General features: G+C 43.1%; 1 protein-coding gene across 7 annotated transcripts in view; it reads right to left on the bottom strand.

The window, feature by feature from the left end:
* pcdh7b (protocadherin 7b) overlaps window positions 1–14508 on the bottom strand; it is a 108509-nt gene extending 94001 nt beyond the window's left edge. For 3 of the 7 annotated variants that reach the window (XM_078275624.1, XM_078275622.1, XM_078275620.1), the window contains exon 1: window positions 10531–14508. In XM_078275624.1, coding sequence (XP_078131750.1) covers window positions 10531–13605 — 3075 coding nt within the window. In that variant the 5' untranslated portion in view covers window positions 13606–14508. The remainder of the gene's footprint in view (window positions 1–10530) is intronic. The other 4 variants (XM_078275617.1, XM_078275618.1, XM_078275619.1 and 1 more) reach the window with 2 other exon arrangements.
* Between the last annotated feature and the right edge of the window lie 6692 nt (window positions 14509–21200).

The following is a 21200-nucleotide window of genomic DNA, read 5'->3' as shown; positions in this document are numbered from 1 at the left end:
AAACCATACTAAATGTCTGAAGCTCCTCAATCCACAGTAGAATTTGTCTGACTAAAGTCAGCATTACAGTCATTCTTTATTTTGCTGTTTCCAACAGGGCATGCCTATGGGAATATACACCATATGAGGAACTTTGTCAGAGTATATACCGTTTCTCTTGGCAGAAATATGTGGAGCTCTGCTATAGAACAAAACCTTTCATCTTAACCTTTAAACACTGTTCGTTGCTACCCTCCATAATTTACTGTTCGCTGTCAAATTTGACCGTAACAGTTTTAACTGCTCTTATTTTAACATAAATACCAACAAAAATGACAAAAAGTATTTTTAATAGAACATTTATTGTAAAAAGAACCTTTTTAGAACATTAACATCTACAACATGTGAGTGTCTCCAGAATATAGTCCCGAGCCTCTATCACTGTCATTCGCCTCTCATTCCTCTCTTGTTTGCAGAGTAAAATGAGGGCAAAGCAACATGAAAACTGCTTATATAGTGTCTGTCATTAGATATGATGTTGTTCTCGTAAAGGGAGGGGCACATTGCACGAGAAAGAAGTAGCTATTGATACATTGTTTGATTTGCAATGTTCTTCACATGGGGGGAGGGGCATATAAGCATGGGAAAGAAGTGTTTCTCACGATTTACACTACACTGCTTTAGGAAAGTTGAGTTCCATGTGAGGGAAGGACATGTGAAGAGGAGTAGTAGAAGGAGTATGTGAAAGAGATGGGTTCTTATAATTTACACAAGATTGATTTGTTAGGCAGGTGTGGTTCACATTGGGGAAGAAGTACATTAGTTCAAGAAAACACTGGGCTCCCATAATTTACGTTAAGCTCTCTTGTGGAAAGTATGATTCATGTGTAGAATGAGCACACAAGCACAGAAAAGTTATAGGAGTGTGTGTATGGAGATGTCTTTCATCTCCTGGATGAAAATTATACTCTTTCCCATACATCATTTTTGACCGTAAACAAGTGTGACCAAGTATATATCAGTAAGTATAAGTATAAATCACTCAAAATTCAAAGAAAGTAGTCACAATTAATTGTATGTGTTCAAATGCCTTTTGTGAAGGATACCATAAGGTCTTGAGGCAATCTGATGAAAAATGCCATATTTATGGTACAGGGAATGTACCATAATGTGTAAATCTGTCATTTTTTACCGGAACAGTGTTAGAAGGTTAAGACGTTTCTATTTAGTCTTAAAGCAGTTATACACCTGGCCGATAATCGGCCGCTGGACAGTCTGGCGAGGTCAGTGACTCGAGTCTGTTCGGTGTGTTCCGTGCCGTCGTCCGTTGGAGGAGCTGTCGGCCTTCATTTTCGCCGACCTGACATGCTCGGAGACAGGGCAGTCGGGACTCACCCGGAAATGGTGACTAAGCCTCAAAATCAGACAAAAATCTTTTAAACTGACCTTTGTCGATCTGAAATGAAAACAGATTCAGCAACTGCATGGCCTATTTCTTGCTTAAAATGTTTTCCGAAACACGTTTCGGTGAACTATTTTAGTACAATATGAGATTGTTATCTGAATGAGTAGCCAGTAATGGACATTCGAAAAATCAAAAATCCGGAAGCAGCAGCCAGAACCATGTGATGCGTTCGTCCAATCAGCTGCCGGTTTTAATTTTTTGGGCAACAATACAGATTAGCGCCGCCTGCTGTTATGGAGACGTATTACGTCTCGTCGCTTTGGTGTGTTCCGAGGCACTTTGTTGACCAACTCGGGGAGACTGATCTGTCCAACTGCATTTCTGCCAACGGTCGGCCGTCTGGTTGGTGTGTAACTGCCTTTAAAGCTCCCATACAGTAAAAAGTGAGATTTCCAAGTCTTTTTTTTATTATAAAGCATATTGAGGTGCTATATAAATACTGAAATTATCAAAACACTCAATCCACAGAAAAATGCACACAGCTTGAATTCAGAAGCGGTGCCTTTAAATGAGTCGTCAGGACAGGTATGGTTACAGTCATTTCCCGGCAGCAATGACAGAGACTGCAAGAGCGCAGATGCGTAAAACCCAAACACGCTGACCAATCACAGCAGACTATGCTTTTTCTGTTAGGTGGACTTTATGAGATGGCCGGTAAAACAGAGCGTTTCAGACAGACGGTGAATGCAGGTATATTCAGACAGACAGTATGAGAAAAATATTAAATTTGGGACATTAAAGCATGTAAAAATGTCCTAGTAAACTCAATATCCAAGTATGAATCTGAACATGACTATAATATGGGACCTTTAAAACCATATTTTCCTTTGAAGGAGTAAAATATTCTGTATGGCCACTTGTTTGTAATGCAGTTTATATATGTTTGACAATAATAAGCGTCAAATTTTCACATTTACAGAACTGGAAGCAACACATGTTTAGCATTTCTGCTTGATAGATGACTTAAACGTTTAGTTTTCTGTGTAAATAGTTCATTTCGTTTCAGGTCTAAATATTACCAAGATATAGTCATACAAGCATCGAAAAAGGTGGATTTGCGTCAGCTTACTGACTGTACCACTTTCACTCAGTTTGTCCTTTAAAGGATATCTAGAGGATTCTCTGTACTCCCTTTTTCGATAACTTTAAAGCATTTAGCGAGCAGTGGATAAGATGCACAAAAACCTTAAAAATGTTTTATGAAAATAAAATAACATGTAGAAGGTATTTGTACTGCCAACTATCATCATCGGCCTCACGTGATCACAAACTATACCAAGGCTGTCGCCTTATTATTCACATTTCAATGTACAATCAATTAGAGATGTTCCGATACCAATAGTATCGGTATCGGCTCCGATACTGCCTAAAACGCTGGTATCGGTATCGGGAAGTACTGGAGTTAATGCACCGATCCGATACCACGTAATAAAGCCCTAAAGAAAATCTACGTTAAAGTAGTTTATTTATGTTCTTTTTCCGTTATAACTGACTGTCAAACTGTAGAATAAAAGAAAGTTCTGTGGCATTAATGTTTCACAAAGAGTTTAACCTGAGCCAGACCGATAACAAAGATAGAAATAATATCACATCCATACAGGGATAGTAGTATACAGTTCTTAAAACATAATAAAATATATGACAAACTGGTATCGGATCGGTACTCGGTATCGGCCGATACGCAAGTACAGGTATCGGAATCGGTATCGGGAAGCAAAAAATGGTATCGGACCATCTCTACAATCAATTCAATGTTTCTACATTGCTGCGAGCTAAAAGAGAAAGTGCACAGAGAAAGAGGCAAATTGAAAAATTAGCATTTAAAAAAAAAGAAAAAGCTGGCTGGTGTTCATAATTCGTTTGATTTGATAGAAGCTACCTAGCGAGGCCATTCGTAACACCAGCCGCCCCGTGACCTTCATTCTTCGGCAGACTCTTCCAGCCTCTGACAAGAGTTATCACGCCTGGCTAATAGCCTGCTCTCTGCCGGGTTAGCCTCATCGATAAAGGGGCTTCTCCTGCTAATGAATATTTCAGCTTGTTTTGCACACATCTACATAGCTTAAAACAGGTGGTTGAAATACACGTTATAAGTCACAGCAGCGGTGTAGAACAAACAGCTCGACTGGGGCAAAGGAGCTCCCGGTGCCTTGCTCGAGGGCACTCGCGGTTACCGAGAGTCACATCATCTGCCCAGACTACTCAAGCTTGTTGTGTTTTTTTTTTAGATAAAGTATTGCTCTCTCGCCTTCAGGCTCCATCTGCCTCTGTACGCATGTGTGTAGAGAATAATAACCAGACACACATACAAATATAATGAACTGCATTCCTTGGGTAAACACAGCAACACACACACACACACACACACACACACACACACACACAGGATATTGAAACCCTCTCAGGCATGTCGCCATGCATTTGCCTGGCGTGCAGGATGATGGAGAGGCTGAACTGTGGAGGCCTCTGCAGCCCTCACAGGATACACACACACACACACACATACACGTTCATACTGTACACCCACACGCTTTATCACACCCTTACACATGCACACACGCATCCACACAGTGAGTGTACCCGCAGAGTACACATGCACAAACTTTCACACGGGTCCCCCCAGGCTTTGATGGATGGTCGGTGAGTGCTCTACCTCCTGTTTCATACACATATAATCTAATTTGGGGGGGCCACAGGGTGGGAGCCGCACCAAAACAGGGCTAATAGAAGCAGTCAAGCTGTCCTATTTCTCCCCTTCCCAAGTCTAGTCATATCCATTATACTTGCTTAGCAAATATGTATGACTTTAGCCTGTTAATAAAAAGTTAAATCCTTTGTACAAAAGCTTTCGGATGCATTATTTAACCCAGACAATTCTTAATGTGTCTTATGCTGTCAGGAGATCTCAGCACATCTTAATATTTTAACACGTTCCCAATACAAAAGAGGAAGGTTAAATAGGGGAAGTATATGGGAAGAGAGGCAGAACCGGTGCTTGTCTGTCAGAGCCTTAAAGAAAATCAATGTGAACCTGAACCCAGGGTGAAGGTTGTACCTATTACATATGCTTTGATTACACCGTTGAACTTGTTAACTTTTCCCGTCAACACATCTTCTTACCAAGTCCAGTCCAGTCTTTCCTTTGCCTGTCTGGGAGACAACATGTCACTTAAAGTGTCTTCCTCACCTGTGAGCTCTAGGAGGAGCTTTACAGTTGGCTATCAGAGCAAAAGGTGGCACTTAGGGGTAAATCATGGACCAACGTGTCTGGCTTTCATGGCTCTTATTCTCATTTTCGCGAAGGCCGCATGTGACAACACGGCTGGATGCTGGATGGGGTTTAAATCGCCGCCTCCTGACGGGGGGCCACGGACCCTGCTAGCAGTTCCCTTGACACCCTGGACCCATGTGAGCAACACTGACAGGGAGTGATTCATCTGATTCATCACTGTCTTCCCTCCACAGTAAGGGATGGACGGAGAGCGAGAGGGAGGCACGCACGCCAAGACGTGAACAGAAACTTTGCTCATGACAGAATTTGAGAAAAAGGCCAAATTCTAAGAGCCCTCTGCCACCTGTTTGAACCAACATCAAGAGAACACATGGCCAGTGACCTTTTCAGTAAAAACAACAACGGAAATCACATCATTACGACTCGGACTCCAGACGCCAGACATTGTTTGCAATTTTGATGAGGTACAGCATCACAGTAAACAAAACACTAATGTTTTGCCTATTAGCCTCACAAATAACAAGGCTCAGGTCGGATCTGTGTTGAGTTCCAGAGAACTATTCCCCAGGGCTGTACAGCAGTAGAGCTAAGCCATGTTCTCATTTAGTCGCTTCTAGCTACTGCAGTCGATACAAGAGGACAGCTATAGAGAAAACAACAAGGCTAGCACAGCATATCATAGACCTTGGGAGCCTTGTAAAAAGTCAATTTACTTTACAAACTCCTCCTAACAATTTCCGTGAAAAACAAGTCTGCAATATGGCGGATGTGTGCGATGATTGATAGTGCCACAGGAAAGGCAAATCTGCAAAAATGAATCGGCTTTATCCTGGTGAGCCCTATCTAATGCGATCGCTGCCGAGTATGAAATGAAATTCCATTTTCGATGACATCAAATTGAAAGAAGCGGCGAGAAGAAGGTGGCATCCCCGACGCTGCCACTTACAATCAGCAGCGTGGAGAGCAATCAAGGTGGCATGCGGCTTAAATTCCTTGTCTGTTTCCTCCCTCACACCCCCCTTTTCTCAGTATTTTGGCATCTTATCACGACAAATGTTGGCGAAAGAGTTGGGACTTCTTCAGTCATGAGTACTTATTCTCATGCGAAGACAACTGAGCTCAGTGGCTCTTCTATTGTATGCAGAGAAAAGAGTGGGAGACAAAGAAATAGAAATGAAGCAACCCTTCTTATGGTTTCCCCTATAGAAACAGGAAACCTCAGTATTTATATATTATGCAGAGTAATATAGCACTAACCAGCTATAGCATTTGTTTTCTATATTCCTCTCTCACTCCCCACCATTTGTGCCAGTGTATCAGATAGGTTTAATCCTTAGATTAGTAATTGCCTGAGAGCGAATGCATTCAAATCACCAAACCAAATTATACCAGAAAATGCTGCCCGCTGCAATTTCATGAGTATTACCGTGCACTCTTACTCCTTCCATTTCCCTATCAGAACATAAACAACAAAAGCCCAAGAAGCCTAAGATTGAATTAAGCTGTAATAGATACAAAACAATTTCGATAAAATTAGCCACAGTCTGCGGTACGCAGCACCACACTAAAGGGCAAGCGCTAATAATAATATGGCAATAAACAAACCAGCTCATTGTACATAATCTCATTTCTAACTTAATGCAAGATTTCCAGATTGTGTTTTTTCTCACCTTTGACACTTTATCCTGAAATGATGTGTAGTTGCTATAAAACTGTTTCATATGTTGATCTGGTAATGTGATAATCAGCAGATTGCTTACAGTACATGAATTTGCTCCAGACTGTCCAAAGTCAGATTTAATGATAATGAAGAAAAGTTTCTACTTTTTTCTGCTCTCACCAAAAAAAAACTAAGCTGACTTGTATCAGCGATCATGGAGGATGGGGGATGACCCATAAAGCTCCTGTGGAAACACTTATCATGTATCAATTGAGCTCAATGAGTGGCTGACTACAACAGATAAAACCATGCGAGAGCCCTCAGGGGAGTTAAGTGGTGATGGCTGCCAAAGAAAAATAAACAAAAGTTTGGACAATGGTGGCATGATGGTTTAATCCTATGCACAGGTGTTCATATAAAACTGAAGACACCTGAAATTCTGCCTCACTGGGGCTTTTTGAGTTTCAATTAGGTCAGCTGTGGCTTTCCGTAGGTGTTTAGCTACATTTTATAAGTTAAAACAAATGAGGCCTGAGGCAAAGTACTGCATTTCCATATTGGTTTCCTGATCTGCCTGGAGCCTGAAGGGCAATCACATCCTATGTTTTGGCTACAAACACCATCCAGGTGACCTCCATTTGCATGGCAATATTGTTGGCCCTCTGTGAGTGTGGCGGGGTGAGGAATTGCCCTATGCAAATCAGATGCTTCTTGGCTGTATTTGGCCGGAGAGGTTGCGGCTACAATAAGGCACAGGAGGAACAGCTGGCCAGAGCACGGGTGGTGAACACTGGAGGCTGGGTTAAGGACAATGTCCAGTTATGCTTGCTGCATCCGTCCCGAGGCAGGATGACCTGGTATAAAAGTGTGGACCGAGCTTTTGCCTACCCTGAGGTGCTACGCTGCGAGAGCACAGAATACAAGCTCCTGTGGCTCACTACTGATTAAAAGTGATCCACCTGGGCACCAGTGGCGCTTTGAAGTGCAATGATAAAACAAAAGCTGATGGCTTGTGCTAATTTGATGGCTAAGTAATTTCATTCCTCACTACATTACAGTTGGACAGCATTGTTTTCTGGCACTGGATAGAACAGAAGCTACTGCCAGAAGTAATAAAGTTAAGTGTTCTGTTAAGTGCACGCACTGCTCATCAGCCTTTAGATTCTAGGATTGGACACAGGTGTGTAAGAAGCCACGTGTAATGTAGCCACATACTGAAAAACAGGGGAAAAAAATGTGAATAACATAAGTTGCAATCAATGGAGTTACAGGAAGAGATGAAATGTCAAGTCTGTTGACCCTCCTGTTCAAGTCCTCACCAGATGCTGGGTGACACGCTGGCTTTTCCCTCGCAGTTAGATCAGCTTAATGACTGATGGGCTTAAAAAAAAACGGCTCGCCTCACTGATTAACTCCCTCAGTTGCTTGGTTACCTGTGCAGTTTTTGTGAGCTCAGGTAGGCGAGGAGAGAGAAAGACGGAACCCGATACCTCAGAGATTACAGTCAATGGTCAGCACTATTCTCTCTCCCTCTCCCCCTCCCTCCCCCTCCTCCTCCTCTTCTTTCTCTCTATCTTTCCACCCGACCCCCCGAGTCCCTTGTGAAACAGTAGGGGCCATTCTCTATACCCCTAACAAGGCCATCTTTCTTGTGCCTGTCTCTATCTCTTCCCACAGACGGACAAAAAGAGAGGGAGTGGTAAAAGAGAGGGGTTTGTGGGCGAGGGAGTGTATACGCACACACACACAATGAAAATCAGCCCTTATCACTTATTAATCTTACTTACTTAATCCATACTAAACAGATTTAATCTTGTTTGTGGCCAAATGTGTTACAATTTAAATATAACCTTTGTAATATGAATAAATATCAAGATAGTAAAACAAAATATAATAAAAATAGAATGGCACTGGTATTCATTGACGGCATCATTTTCTACCATTAATCCAGACCTGGCACAAATTGTTCCCTTTACTGAGGAACGCAAGTGTCCTCGAGTGTTTTATGTCTTTAAGCTGTAGTGGCACTTGAATATTTCTAGATGCGGCGTCTCTAAAATCGAGAGCATGTCCGCTTCGCTACTTAATCTAATACAAAGGTGGCTGTTTAATGCCATAATTGGAGCACATGAACGCACACCTTCTCTTCAATTAGCTCTCTTTTGCAGCCATTAAATTACACCCGATTCACCCCCAACAGAATTTCTCTACAGAGAGTATTTACTGAGCCCATGGGATATAAAAGGCCATTTGAATACCTGCTAGCTATTGTATATTAAATATCTAACAGGCTACACTACACAATACATGTTGGGGGGGTATATTGCCCAGTAGACCAGTAAACACTTTATTCACAATTACAATTTAAATATGCAAACTAAAGGCTCAAAGATCACTACAAAATACTCTTTGTGCATTATGGTTTTTCCCATGACACGGTCTTCTAACAAACATGCTGTCCATAAAAGCTACCACAGCATTAATGTAGAGAGTAAATAAATAATTATATAAGTAGAGCATAGTGACACACAATACATGCTGCTGCCGCAGCAGCAAATAGAGTGCCCTTTTAATTATGCAGGAGACATCCAAAAGCAACAGCACTCCTCACACTCTGGGAAGCAGCTCAGCGAATACACCATATTAGAAGCTGTTAGAGACCGAGCAGGGGAGGAGAAGGGCTAGAAGTAAAAGGGGAGTGAAATGATTTCAGAAGAGTAATAGCAGGAAGGAGGGGAGAGGGATATAGATAGATGAGAGTGGAGATTTAAAAAGAAACCACTGAAAGAAAAAAGGCAAGGCAGAGAGCACCATTGTAAAGGGTATGGTGTAGCAGAGGCCGAAAAAATGGAATACAGAGAGGAAACGGGCAGCACGGGTGGATGCAAGGCATGCAAGGATGTACTACATGGGGCCAAAGGAGACTATGAGGAGCAACTGTTGGCATTGAATATAAAAATGTGAACAACAACATATATATAGAGGAAAAGAAAGTGGGGAAACAGAAACAGATATTGGGGGAAAGAGTAACAATCCAGCTGAGAGAAAAAAGCACTCCGGAATCCTATAGTAGTAGTGCTGACGCTAGGTAAAAGAAAGATCAATAATTCATTAGACTGCCATAGAAAACACATAACACAATAGTGTTATTTTTTTCTGAAAAAGCAAATCATCTGACTTCATTACGTATTAACTTTGTTTCCTGCTGTTGTTGCACATCACAGCGGAAAAAACAGCCCAAAAATATAAAGACTGAACTAATGAAAGCCCACATTTGAATATCAGATCATGCCACCTACACCTTTTTTTCTCCCAGCACTGCAAATGGAAGAAAAGAGTTACTGGGAGGAAAAAGGAAACAAGAAGGGAGGTGGAAGAGAGTGGAAGAAAAGCAGGTAGAAGATGGCAGACATTTATATACGAGGAAACAGATGAAGGGAGTAAAAGAAGCCGAGGCACAATATGGGAGGTGATATAAAAAACGTCCAATTTCACGGCTAGGTCAATAAATTGATGCAGACCCCAAAGTGCAGAAGAATGTTAATATGACCTCCTGGCCAGATGTTCCTACTCAAGCCGAGACCGTAAAACTGACTCACAAACCTAAAAAAAAACATGTTTGTGCTGCATTCACCCTACATCTACCTTTCTCTCTGATCCTCTTTTGTTTTTTATTCTCCCTCTTTCACAAGAAGACAAGGCAGCCTTGTCACAGACACAGCAACAGGGCAGGGCTTGACATGGCTAAAAGGGAGTGCCTCTGGCACGCTCCCCTCTGGGATAAAATAACTGCAAACCAAATCCTTATGTGAGCTGTCTACAACACTCCGACACATAGTTGCTAAGGTTAGTAGATGTGACACCGCAGGCGGAAAAGGCAGCCTCAACACATGCCGTGATGAAAGAGAAAAAGTTGGACGTGTTTGGTCGAGTGGTAACGATACTCCCTTTGTAAGCTAATCTAAACCTTTCTCTTCCCTTTCAATATTATGTGTGAATGGCACTCCAAACCAAAACAGATCAATACCGCTAACTTGACACACATTAGCACCATAAAGGCAACAAGACTACTGAGACTAGCCCTGTCAGAAAGCATTATGGTAGAGAGAACACTAAGAGAAAAAAACAGAAGACATTTAAGAGTGGTGGAGGGAAGAAGGAAAAAAAAAAGAACATGGAGATGTGTCTTCTTACCTGTTTGTTGTACTTGTTGATAGTTTGACTGCTGTATTCAGAGCAGTGGTCAGATCCAAGGGAAATGTTATCTCCGGTGCCAACAAAGGTGTTGGCAGGGGGCAGGTCCTGAACTGCCTGGTGCTTTTTTCCAGCTGTCGGAGACTGCGGGTGAAGCTGGACAGTAGGGAGCGGTGAACTGGACTTGTAGTGCCGGGCCAGATCTGGGCTCCCTGGTCCTCCATTGACCGATCTGTAGCGTCCCATGCCAGGACTGTCTGACAGCTTCTCGTTGACGCCATCGTAGCGCTGCCCATTGGGTTTGGAGGCCTCTACGGTGACAATACTGCTATAGAGTGGCTGTTTGGACTTCTGTTTCTTCTTATCTTTTTTGGGCTTCTTGGACTTATCATGCTGCTGTGGCGTGAAGAAGTCTTCGTGATCCTTTTTGCCGGCCTCATAGCCGTTCTTATTCTTGGGACGGCAGTAACGGGCCATGACAACGACTAGAATAATGAGGATAACCGTCATGATGCCAGAAACTACTCCAATGACAATGCTTAGCCGCTGTTTGCTTAGATCATAGTTGGGGTCACCGGCAATGTTGGTGTTCAGAGACGTGCTCAGGCTCTTAGCCACCTGGGTGTCCACAACTGTGGAATTGGATAGTGTCTCATTGACATACACATGAACTAGTGTTGTGGTGCTCTGTGAAGGCTGACCCTTGTCGTTTACCTGGACCACTAGTCTGTGGAGGCCATAGTGCTTCTGCTCCAACTTCCCCACCAGTGAAATGACTCCAGTGCCCCCATCAATCTCAAACAGCTTGAAGGGGTTTCCACCAATGATGCTGTAGTTCAAGTCGGCGTTGATGCCAGTGTCGGCATCAGTGGCTATAACAGTTCTGACTACTGTTCTGATGTTACTGGAGGGAGGAAGAAGGGTGTATGAGCTGTTTATTGGGAAAGTGACTGTTGGTGCATTGTCATTATCATCCATTATTAAGAGTGAAACTGTGGCGGTGGCAGATCTAGGTGGATCACCACCGTCCACAGCCTTGACACGGAATGTGTATGTGGTCTTTTGCTCTCGGTCGAACGACAGAGTGGAGAAAATAGTCCCTGTGTCATTTTCAATAGAAAAGATGTCCTCCTCTTCCTCAATGAAAAGACTCATCTCTGCATTCTGGCCTTTATCTGCATCAATGACTGTGACCATGCCGACTGGGCTGTTTGGCTCAAGGTTCTCTTTAATATAGAAAGTGAACACATCCTGCATGAACTTTGGATCATTGTCGTTTTTGTCTGCCACAAGGACAACCACTGTTGCTGAGCCCTGTAGAGTGTTTATGCCCTTATCTTTGGCTATCACTTTGAATTCGTAGCGCTCCGTTTGCTCTCGATCCAGAATGGTGTTTACTCGGATGTCTCCACTGTCTGCGTCAATAGAGAAAATCCCATTTACTGATGAGTCTAGGGAATAGGCTATTTCAGCATTCTTCCCACTATCTGCGTCAATGGCTGCCACTGTTGTCACCCGTTCGCCAGGGGCATTGCTTTCTGGAAACGACACCTCTACTACATTCTGGCTGAAGATAGGAGGGTTGTCGTTAGTGTCGCCCACTTTGACGATAAGAGAGTTATTACTTGCCAGACTAGGGCTTCCAGAGTCCACTGCCACTATGACCACATTGTATTCCTGTGTGGCCTCATAGTCCAGCGTTGCAGACGTGTGGAGGAAATATTTCTTTTTATTCTGCTCACCCTCCATCTCGCTGGCTGGTTTGAGCTGAAAGGGAACATCCCCTACCACTGTGCAGGTCACAATGCCGTTTTCCCCCTGGTCACGGTCTGACACCTGAACTAAGGCAATGGGTGTGTCCACCACCACATCCTCAGCCACGTTGGCTATGCCATCTTTTAAGAAAATGCGTCCAATTTTCCTTATCTCTATAGCAGGAACGTTGTCATTCTCATCCTTGATGTTCAACACCACAGTGGCCTTGTCCATTTTAGGTGGCTGGCCCCGGTCACGGGCCATTACTGTGAACCTAAGTTGGCTCACTTCTTCACGGTCGATGCGGTGCAACACACTCAGCCACCCTGTGCTTTCATCCAACCTCAGCAGCCTCCTTACTGACTCTGTGGCTGCCCCAAACACATACTCTATTTGACCATTAACCCCCACGTCTGCATCAGCCGCTTTGAGCTGCAGTATGGGGGCACCAGGGGAGCTGTTTTCTGGTAGGTCAGCTTCATACACACTCTTCTCAAATCGAGGGCTGTTGTCATTCACATCAGTGATCATCACCCTAAGAATGGCCTGGGAGGAGCGCGGGGGATCACCTCCATCCCTAACACGCAGTGTTAGCTCATAGGAGTCTCTCTGTTCCCTATCAAGGGCCCCTTTAATGATGAGTTGAGGCTGCTTCTCTCCATCAGTAGTGTCAGCAACTTGCAGTTCAAAGACGCTGCTCCTGCTTGCGCCTTCCTCAAATCTCCTCTTCCCCGAGAACGAATCCCCAGAAGAGCCCAAGCGCCTTGAGTTTTCCCCATTGTCCTGGATAAGCTCATATCGCTCTATTCCATTTCTGCCAAAATCTCTGTCTGTGGCTGTGGGCAGCAGATAAAGCGTTCCAATGGGTCTGTTTTCCTCCACAGACAGTGTCAGGACAGGGGAAGGGAAAGACGGGGTGTTATCATTTATATCTAATATGATTACTTTTCCCTCAAAGAGGTCAACCCAGCTTTGGGCTGGCCCAATCACTGACACCTCAAAATCTATGAAACACTCATTTTCATCAAATATCATTTGGCACTGCTGTAATTTTTCACGGTCTATGCGCCTCTCATTGGTGGTGAGCTCACCTGTTATGTTGTCTATTTTTAAAAAATCTGAGCCTGACTCTAGCGTGAATGTCACCTCACCGGACCCGGCAACAATGCCCAAGTCGCCGGCTACGTTCCCTACTCTGACATCGGCGGGTCCCTCCTCAGCCAAACGATACCGGAGCACTTGCTTGGCAGCGGGCTGATGCACAAGCTGCAGGATGAGCATGCAATAGTACAAATAGTCCACTGCACCAGTAGTCCTCATTGTTCTCCCTTGAAAAATGTCCACTTAGATTTGAAAATGTCGACACAAAAAAAAAGAATGTTAAGAATGTTAGACTCTGACTATGGAAAAAAATATCTTTTTCAGAAAGAGCAAAGCCCTCTGCTGCGGGATGCGTGAGACTTCATCCTCCGGACGACTTCCTACATCGCTCCTGCTGCAGTGCAAAGCAGCAAGTGTACGGGCTCTCGTCTGTTCTCTGCTTTCCCTCCTCCAGCACTGAGTGTTAGTTGCTCTTTCCTTGTTATAGTAATATAAATTAAAAAAAACCCGCAATGATATTAAAAAGTCGTCAGAAAGGCTCCGTGCGCTCCCATAAATATTTGAATTGCATGCGCGTAAAAGCCCAAATGTTATAGTCCGAACATCATCGGATCAACAGAAAGTGAATTCAGTCCATATACCGCCGTTTTACTCACAGTTTGTGGTTAGAATCTCCTTTTTTTGGGTGAGGCTGCAATATTCCTCTCTCCGGCGATATGTCCATATGTCAGAGGATCGTGTAAATGCCCGCGCAGTTTCCAAACTCATCAGGCAGCGTGTCTGGAGCCTGACAACTCTCCGATCTTGAGGATGTGAATATGAAACAAATTACCTGTCCGGCTGCCTACTCTACTCTCTTCCTCCAAGTCACTTGCAGCCAGCAGGCAGAATAGTTCTTCCCTTTTGCAACTCCACAATGCCAAAGGTTGCATTAAGAAGAAAAATCAAAACAATTAAAAATGTATATCCGACGCAGTTTATTTCGGAAACCTTGGTTGAATTCCTCAGTGTTTCCGGCACATTCAGCCTGTTCCCTCACCTGCAGACGCGCCGCATGTGTTGGCAGCCCCTATCTGCAGCACTGTGAGAGGGATTCACAAATGATATTGCAGTCTCTCTCACTTCTCCTCTCTCTCTTTCTTTCTTTCTCTCTCCCTCCACCCCCCTCCGTTTTTTTCTCCTCCAGCAACGCGCACGTAAACAGGGTCGGACTTGGTCTTGATCGCCGGGTCCAGACGCCAACAGACAATATTTGACGAAAGGGGGACAGAGGAGGGAGATGCCTTAATATTGGTCGTTTTTATCGGTGTTTTCTCGAGACGAGGCTCGGCACTTTGTGAGCACAGTTCGCATGCTTCGTATGTATGCTCCTGTGGGCGATATTACGAGATATACGATAAAAACAAATTGTAATTGTTTTTTTGTTAATTGTCATTAATTGTAATGTATTTTACATTATAATAGGCACTATATCATTACGTTATTTCATTGTGTAGTGTGGTACGGGGATGTTGGCTTTGCCGCAAGCGATCCCTTGTCAAGAAAACAGAAATTCAAAGCAGAACTTTTACGCACTGTTTGGTAGACACAAAGTTCTGTTTAAAATATTATATGAAATAGTTCAAAATATCTGTCCAGCAGCGGACGACACGACCCAGCCGCCGCTGCAGGATAGGCGAGACGGGACGGGGCTGTCTCTGTGCGCAGTGCTGTGGTTTCCCTGTGGTTACTAATATGAATGCGTGTGGTCGCCAGTGGCTGTGCTCTTCGGCGCTGCGGGCTCTCAGTGTCTTTCGCCTGCGTGCTGTTCAGTCCACTCAGCATCCAGGCATCTGAGACAGTGGCTATGAATTCATTTTGCTTAAAGAGGAATAACGAGAGAAATCCCTCCAGTGTGGCCAGACCATCCGAACAAGGGTTTCGTATTCGGCCACTGCGCAAACCTAACTCCCTGTGTAAGATTAGGGTGCGCGGTGTGTGTCCCAACACAGCTGCCATCCAAGTAGGCCTAGTACTTGTGATGCAGTGTTGAACAAACATTCATGTCATGGTGGCGGTCACTTCGGCCACAATTGTGCTTAAATTCTCCCACTGTGTAATTGAGGAAAATGAGCGCATGTTTGGTGCTTGCGTGGATTTATATCTCCTACAGCACATATGCGCATTGCACTGCTGTGTTAAGTGCGGGGGGAACTTGTGCGTGCGGATCTCCTCCTTTAACTTGGAATTGAGGATGCTCTCCTGTTTTAATATAGGGGCAGTGCGGCGCTGTGCCTGATATTATACAGGGAAACAGTGAGGGGCAGAGTGGGACAGAGGAAAGCAGAGGAGGGAGGGAGGGAAAGAGGCAGCCAGTCTCAGCAGCTGCATCTTTCTCAGACGGCTGTCTGAACTGTGGCTTTATCCTTGCTTACTAGCGCCCTCTATCGTCACATTACAATCAACCCCCCCTCTAAAGACTGGCGTGGAAGTACAGCAGATAGAGGGTAAATCCACTCATGTTTACACTGTGGACGTGTTATCTTAATCCGTTAGTTGATCAATTTCGCTCAAAAGAATCTCTGTCTAGTACAAATTCCATAAACCATAATGGTTTATTATAGGTAGGCTACACGTCTTTAAATATGACTCAGAAGAAGAAGAAGAAGACATTTATGATTTATTCTTACAGTATTGGTTGATTAGTTTAAGGGCATATTTTTTAAATATGACTCAGAAGCTATATGAATGTAGTAAGGCAGTTGTGATGATTACAGATTAAAACATGTTCATCATAGGGAAGTTGGCTTTAAATTCTCTCAGAGTGATAAATATGTTTTGTTGGCAAATGTCATGTACTTTAGCCAACAGTGTTACATATACTATGATTCATGAGGAATACGGTTAAATACACACTAAAAACAACTGCATTAAAAAATGATCCAGTTTGGGACAAGATGCATGTCACTTTACCCATGCCGATGGATTGTCAGTGTTATTTTTATAGAATTGTTAGGTTATACCCAAACTTTAATATTGTTATTCTGACCCAGTGTTAGATAAAAAGCTCATAACCTTATAACTGTCACAACTGTATTGTAAATTGTCCAAAACAATGTGCATATGACATTAAAACTATAAAACAATAACAAATAGTGGCATGCAAATTTAAAACATACTAGAGTAGATTATAACAGTTTTCAACCAGTAGTTTGGGTAAATTTGGTCAGTTTTGACTTGATTTTTAGACATAAAATAATTGAAACACAGTCACATTGTCACAATCGAAAATGACGCTACCCTATATTTACCTGGTAGAGAACATACTGTATTTCCCAAATGAGGTGGATACTTCGACAATGTGGTACCATTTGGTCACTCACAGGGAGTCACCAACTGCCATTTAAAGGAAATAGTGTGAAACTGGCGCAGAGAATGTCTATTGCGTTGCCCACGTGTTCACAAAACAAAACATTGGCCTGTTCACAAAAACAGTGCTCTGTAGCGCTAGTAGTGGTCAAAAACTCCACAGGACACCTTTAATAAAGTGTGTACAAGTGTTTGATCCTACTCACCTGTCGATATGACATCATGGTGCTCAAGAACTTTACCAAAATAGATCAAATGCTTCACATTTGCTTTGAAGTATCTACCATCTTAAACACTTTCGCAAAGGTTGGTCATATTACTGTAAAAAGAGTGACTCAGTTTTGAATATAGTGAAACGCTGTTGATACATGCTTAATTATAAGGATGAACTTGGAGGTGAGCAATCAACGCCTCTAGCTTGGCCGCCATCATTATGACTCTGTGTGGAATCTCGATACTGGAGGAGATGGTGGTTGGAAGTTGGCATCAGAAGCTGGAAGCTGCACACTGCAAGTGTGGCTAAGTGGATTGATAAAGGGGATGGTGATTAGTGATTGGCTGTAGATGAGGGGAATATTAGCTTTAGGCTAACTTGATTGGATTGTTTTAACAAGGACATAGTTGCAACCACTGTAGAGTAGGGGTGGGGGAAGAAAATCGATTCAGCATAGTATCGCGATATTTTCCATGGCAATACTGTATCGATACACAGACGCCAAGTATCGATCTTTTATTGTATATGTGTTGGTCAGTTTGTCTGCTTGACAATCCCATTTTGCACAAAAATATTATTGAAGCGAGATGAACAAAAGAGCAAAAAGTGAGAAAAGAGAGCGGTAGTGTTATCCTCTTCGTTTTTGACTGATGCTGCTCTTGAAATTTGAATGCAGGTGATTTGGCCACTGTGGAGCTCTTTTACATGTCTCGTGGTTCTTTGAAAACTCACATTGAAATGGTGTGATTGCAACGTCCTCCTTTGTCACAGAAAAAGCCTGCTAATTGGCATTCAGCTGTGATTGGGTTACCACAATGTTAGCAATTTTCCAGCAAGCCATCAGGTATTTTTTTTCATCTATTTTGTGAAGAGATTTAGGAAAGACTTTGAAATGCTACATGTTCATTTTCAACAACAGAGATTTGGCACATTATACAGAAACACAAGAAATTACAGCAAAAATGTTATGATCAACAGACGTTTCTATTGGTATACCAGGACATTATGTTGATTTCCATAGAGATCTCATCTGAAAATTAAGGAGGGGAAGATTTTCCAAAGAAGTTGGACTGTATGGCAAAGCGAGACTCCATTTTTTTGTCGCGTTTACAGCTTTGAAAGTGTGAAAGTTAGTTTTGAGAAATGTGAGAAAAACACAGTATAACTGTTACATCAGGTCCACGATCCACGGGATGCCGTGACTCTGAAAAAGGTTCATTTTTGTGCCATCCTCCATCTAGTTTTTATTTTCAGCCCATCACAAAAGTTGGGAAGAAAGCTGTGCATGCCAACAGTTGGACTACAGATCCACGATGCATACAGCTCCTTAATTAGCTTTCATTTGTCAACTTCTTATATGTACATTAATTGCCATCTATAGCTGGAATTCTATAATCTTCAATTCCTAAACATTTACATATAAATCTAGCACGTTTCTCTCTATTGGGAGAGCTGCTTGAACTGTTAATAACACAGTAAATAGACTCTGTCGCTTTGAAGTGGGTGCTTGACGGATCACATTGCTGTGTGTTTTTTCGCTGGTGCTGAGCCACCAGGTGTTTGGGACTTGGGGGCGAATGTACTCAATTAATTATGACATTGCACTGTGTTGCATGAGCAAGGCTACATTTCAAAACAGTCAAGAAATTATCCCGTTTGTGTATTTTTAGAACATTCATTTCCATTAAAACTAAACTAGGGGTTTTGTTGAGTTCATCAGCACATATTTTCTTATTGGACTGTAATTTACACTTCACTTTTGTAGCTATTTGCAAAGTGAAGATAATTTAGCTTTTCCTGTCTTCAGTGTGCATTTATGAGTATGAAATGGAGGCAGGAAAGATGTGCTTAAAAAGCTTCGGACAGTGCCTATGGGTGAAATGCAGTCTCCCCTATCAGAGCTGTGTTAGTACAGAAACCACACACGATCTTATCAATATTCTGCCAACACCCCCTGATGTTAGAGCAATGGGTCTAAGCCTTAACATAGAATCTATGTGTGTCCTTATCTTCCTTCCTGCCTTCCTGTGTGTATCCGTACACATCTTTGCATGTGTGGGTACAAGCATTGATTCACACTTCCGATGCATATGTGTGGGTTTTCCCTTGCTGTGTGGATGTGTCAGTCACTGTTCCGAGTTGAGCCTGCATGGAGCCCGTTGCTGTGTATTCTCTGACTGCACACCCTCAGGAGAGATATACAACCATCCGTCAACAATGTGTAAAAAGTCAGCCGATGACGGCCAGCCAGCCAGCCAGACCACTCTTAGGCGACTCTTTGTAGTGCTGCCCTTGTGGTAATAAGTCACGGCATCCTCCACTTTGAACAGCTAGAGAAAGACATCAACAACAGAGTGACTCAACAGCATAGAGAAGAAGCGTCCAGTACTGTGGTGGTGTAGCTCGGCAAGTCTTTTTTTCTCTCCAACTCCCCCTGGCGACTTGCTATTTTGAGACTCCCAACGCCTTGTTCTGCCTTCTCCCCCCCTGGGCTTCACAAGAACTGTTGAACAGATCACAATAAATATACAATAGAATTGGTTCACAAAGTTTCAATACCGCCCAGATCATTCAGGTAGTCACAGGGGGTAAAATGGATAGCACCATTCTTTGAATATGAAACGTAGTAGTGTGTCTCGTTCAGTAAAAGAAGTGAAAGTCAAATTCCAGTGGGATTATTGCTGAGTTTCATGAGTCATATTTACCTTGATTTGACACCATGAGTGATACAGCTGGGTGGTTTGCACAATTAGTTAGCATATCCATGGGTGTACTCTGAATCTGGAGGGTGTCTTTGGCTAGAAATGTGTCACAATCTGCATCTAAAGGGCTTTACAGTGTTCATCCACCTGAACACATACACACCTATGGCAGCGGGGCGAACATGTAAGTCACTTGCCTAACCATTGGGGGGGTTTAGTGTCTTACTCAAGGACACATCGACATGTGGACAAATAGGGATTGAACCAGCAGCCCTGTAATTGGGTAGTAAAATAAATATATACTCTACATGAACAACTGGACATCAAACGGTATACATTTCATATTGTTACTTTATATACAACAAGTTACAGCCATTTTGCATGAATTATTTAATAGTCAATAATAGTCAATAGTCAATTTTTTTTCATAGTTTAATTTCATAAAATTTCTCATTTTATTACATTTTCTAATGAATTTATTCTTGTGATTGAGAGGTTTCAAATGAACTTAGCACTTACAAGTTCTATCCCCATATCGCTCCCATCAGTACAAGGGGCATATACATTGTAGGCATTAGGTTCCCCCCCCCCCCTCACACACACACACACGCACACACACAGTCAGTCATCTAGTCACAACTTAATCACTGACACCAGTGACACAAGGGACACCCTGCTTTTCAAAAGGCCCTCAAACTTCAAAAGGGGCCCTCACAAAGCAGCCATTCAGAGGCTCCGTTTTTCAATGGGATGAGGGCCGTTGTGTCTGCTATGAATGGATTGATTCGGAGCGAAAGTGGTCCGAGGCAACTTGTATTGTGATAATTTCAGTGTCAACACTCTGTACTCCTCCCCTCCACCCGCTGATCCTCAATGAGCTCGGCTCTTGTCGTGGAGAAAGAGCCTTGGAAATCTGTCACTTAAAAAGGAAATTTGGCACAATAACCCTGCTAATTCCTCAATCCCTACCCATCCTCCAAAAAAAAAAAATCTAGCCGGAGCATGCAACACTACAGTAGCGGAATTATTAGGATCTGTTGAGGGAATAATAAGGATAAATTACCCTTCCCTTTCCTGTGACCTGAAAAACACATAGCATACTAAATCTTGCCCCCGTGTCAATGGCTGCCTGTTGTTTGCATGCATTATATAAGTGAAAATAGAGGCTCTGTTTTGTGACACTCATTTTGTGTGGAGAGTCCCAGATTGTCCCTGTCTCTCGTGCCCTTCCTCAACTTCAGCAGATGTGAGGAAAACATTATGTGTGAAGGGTGTAGTCATTTCCAATGCATACTTACTTCTTGACTTCTGTGTGTGTGTGTGTGTGTGTGTGTGTGTGTGTGTGTGTGTGTGTGTGTGTGTGTTTGCCTGCCTGTCTGGTCTGCTGGTATGTTTATCTGTTTATGAACAGCGTTGGAGTGTTTGTGTGCACTGTCCCACTGTTTCGGCAGAAAATAAGAAGACACCTGCTCGGCGATTCGGAGCTGGCTGTCAAAAACAGGAAAGAAAGTGGTGGTAGAAGAAGAAAACTGAAAAAACCCAGGCAGCCC

Source organism: Sander vitreus, chromosome 19 (genome assembly GCF_031162955.1).
Source record: "Sander vitreus isolate 19-12246 chromosome 19, sanVit1, whole genome shotgun sequence".
Classification (NCBI taxonomy): Eukaryota; Metazoa; Chordata; class Actinopteri; order Perciformes; family Percidae; genus Sander; species Sander vitreus.
Note: the sequence above shows the minus strand (reverse complement) of the source record. Positions and strands in the feature narration are given on the sequence as shown.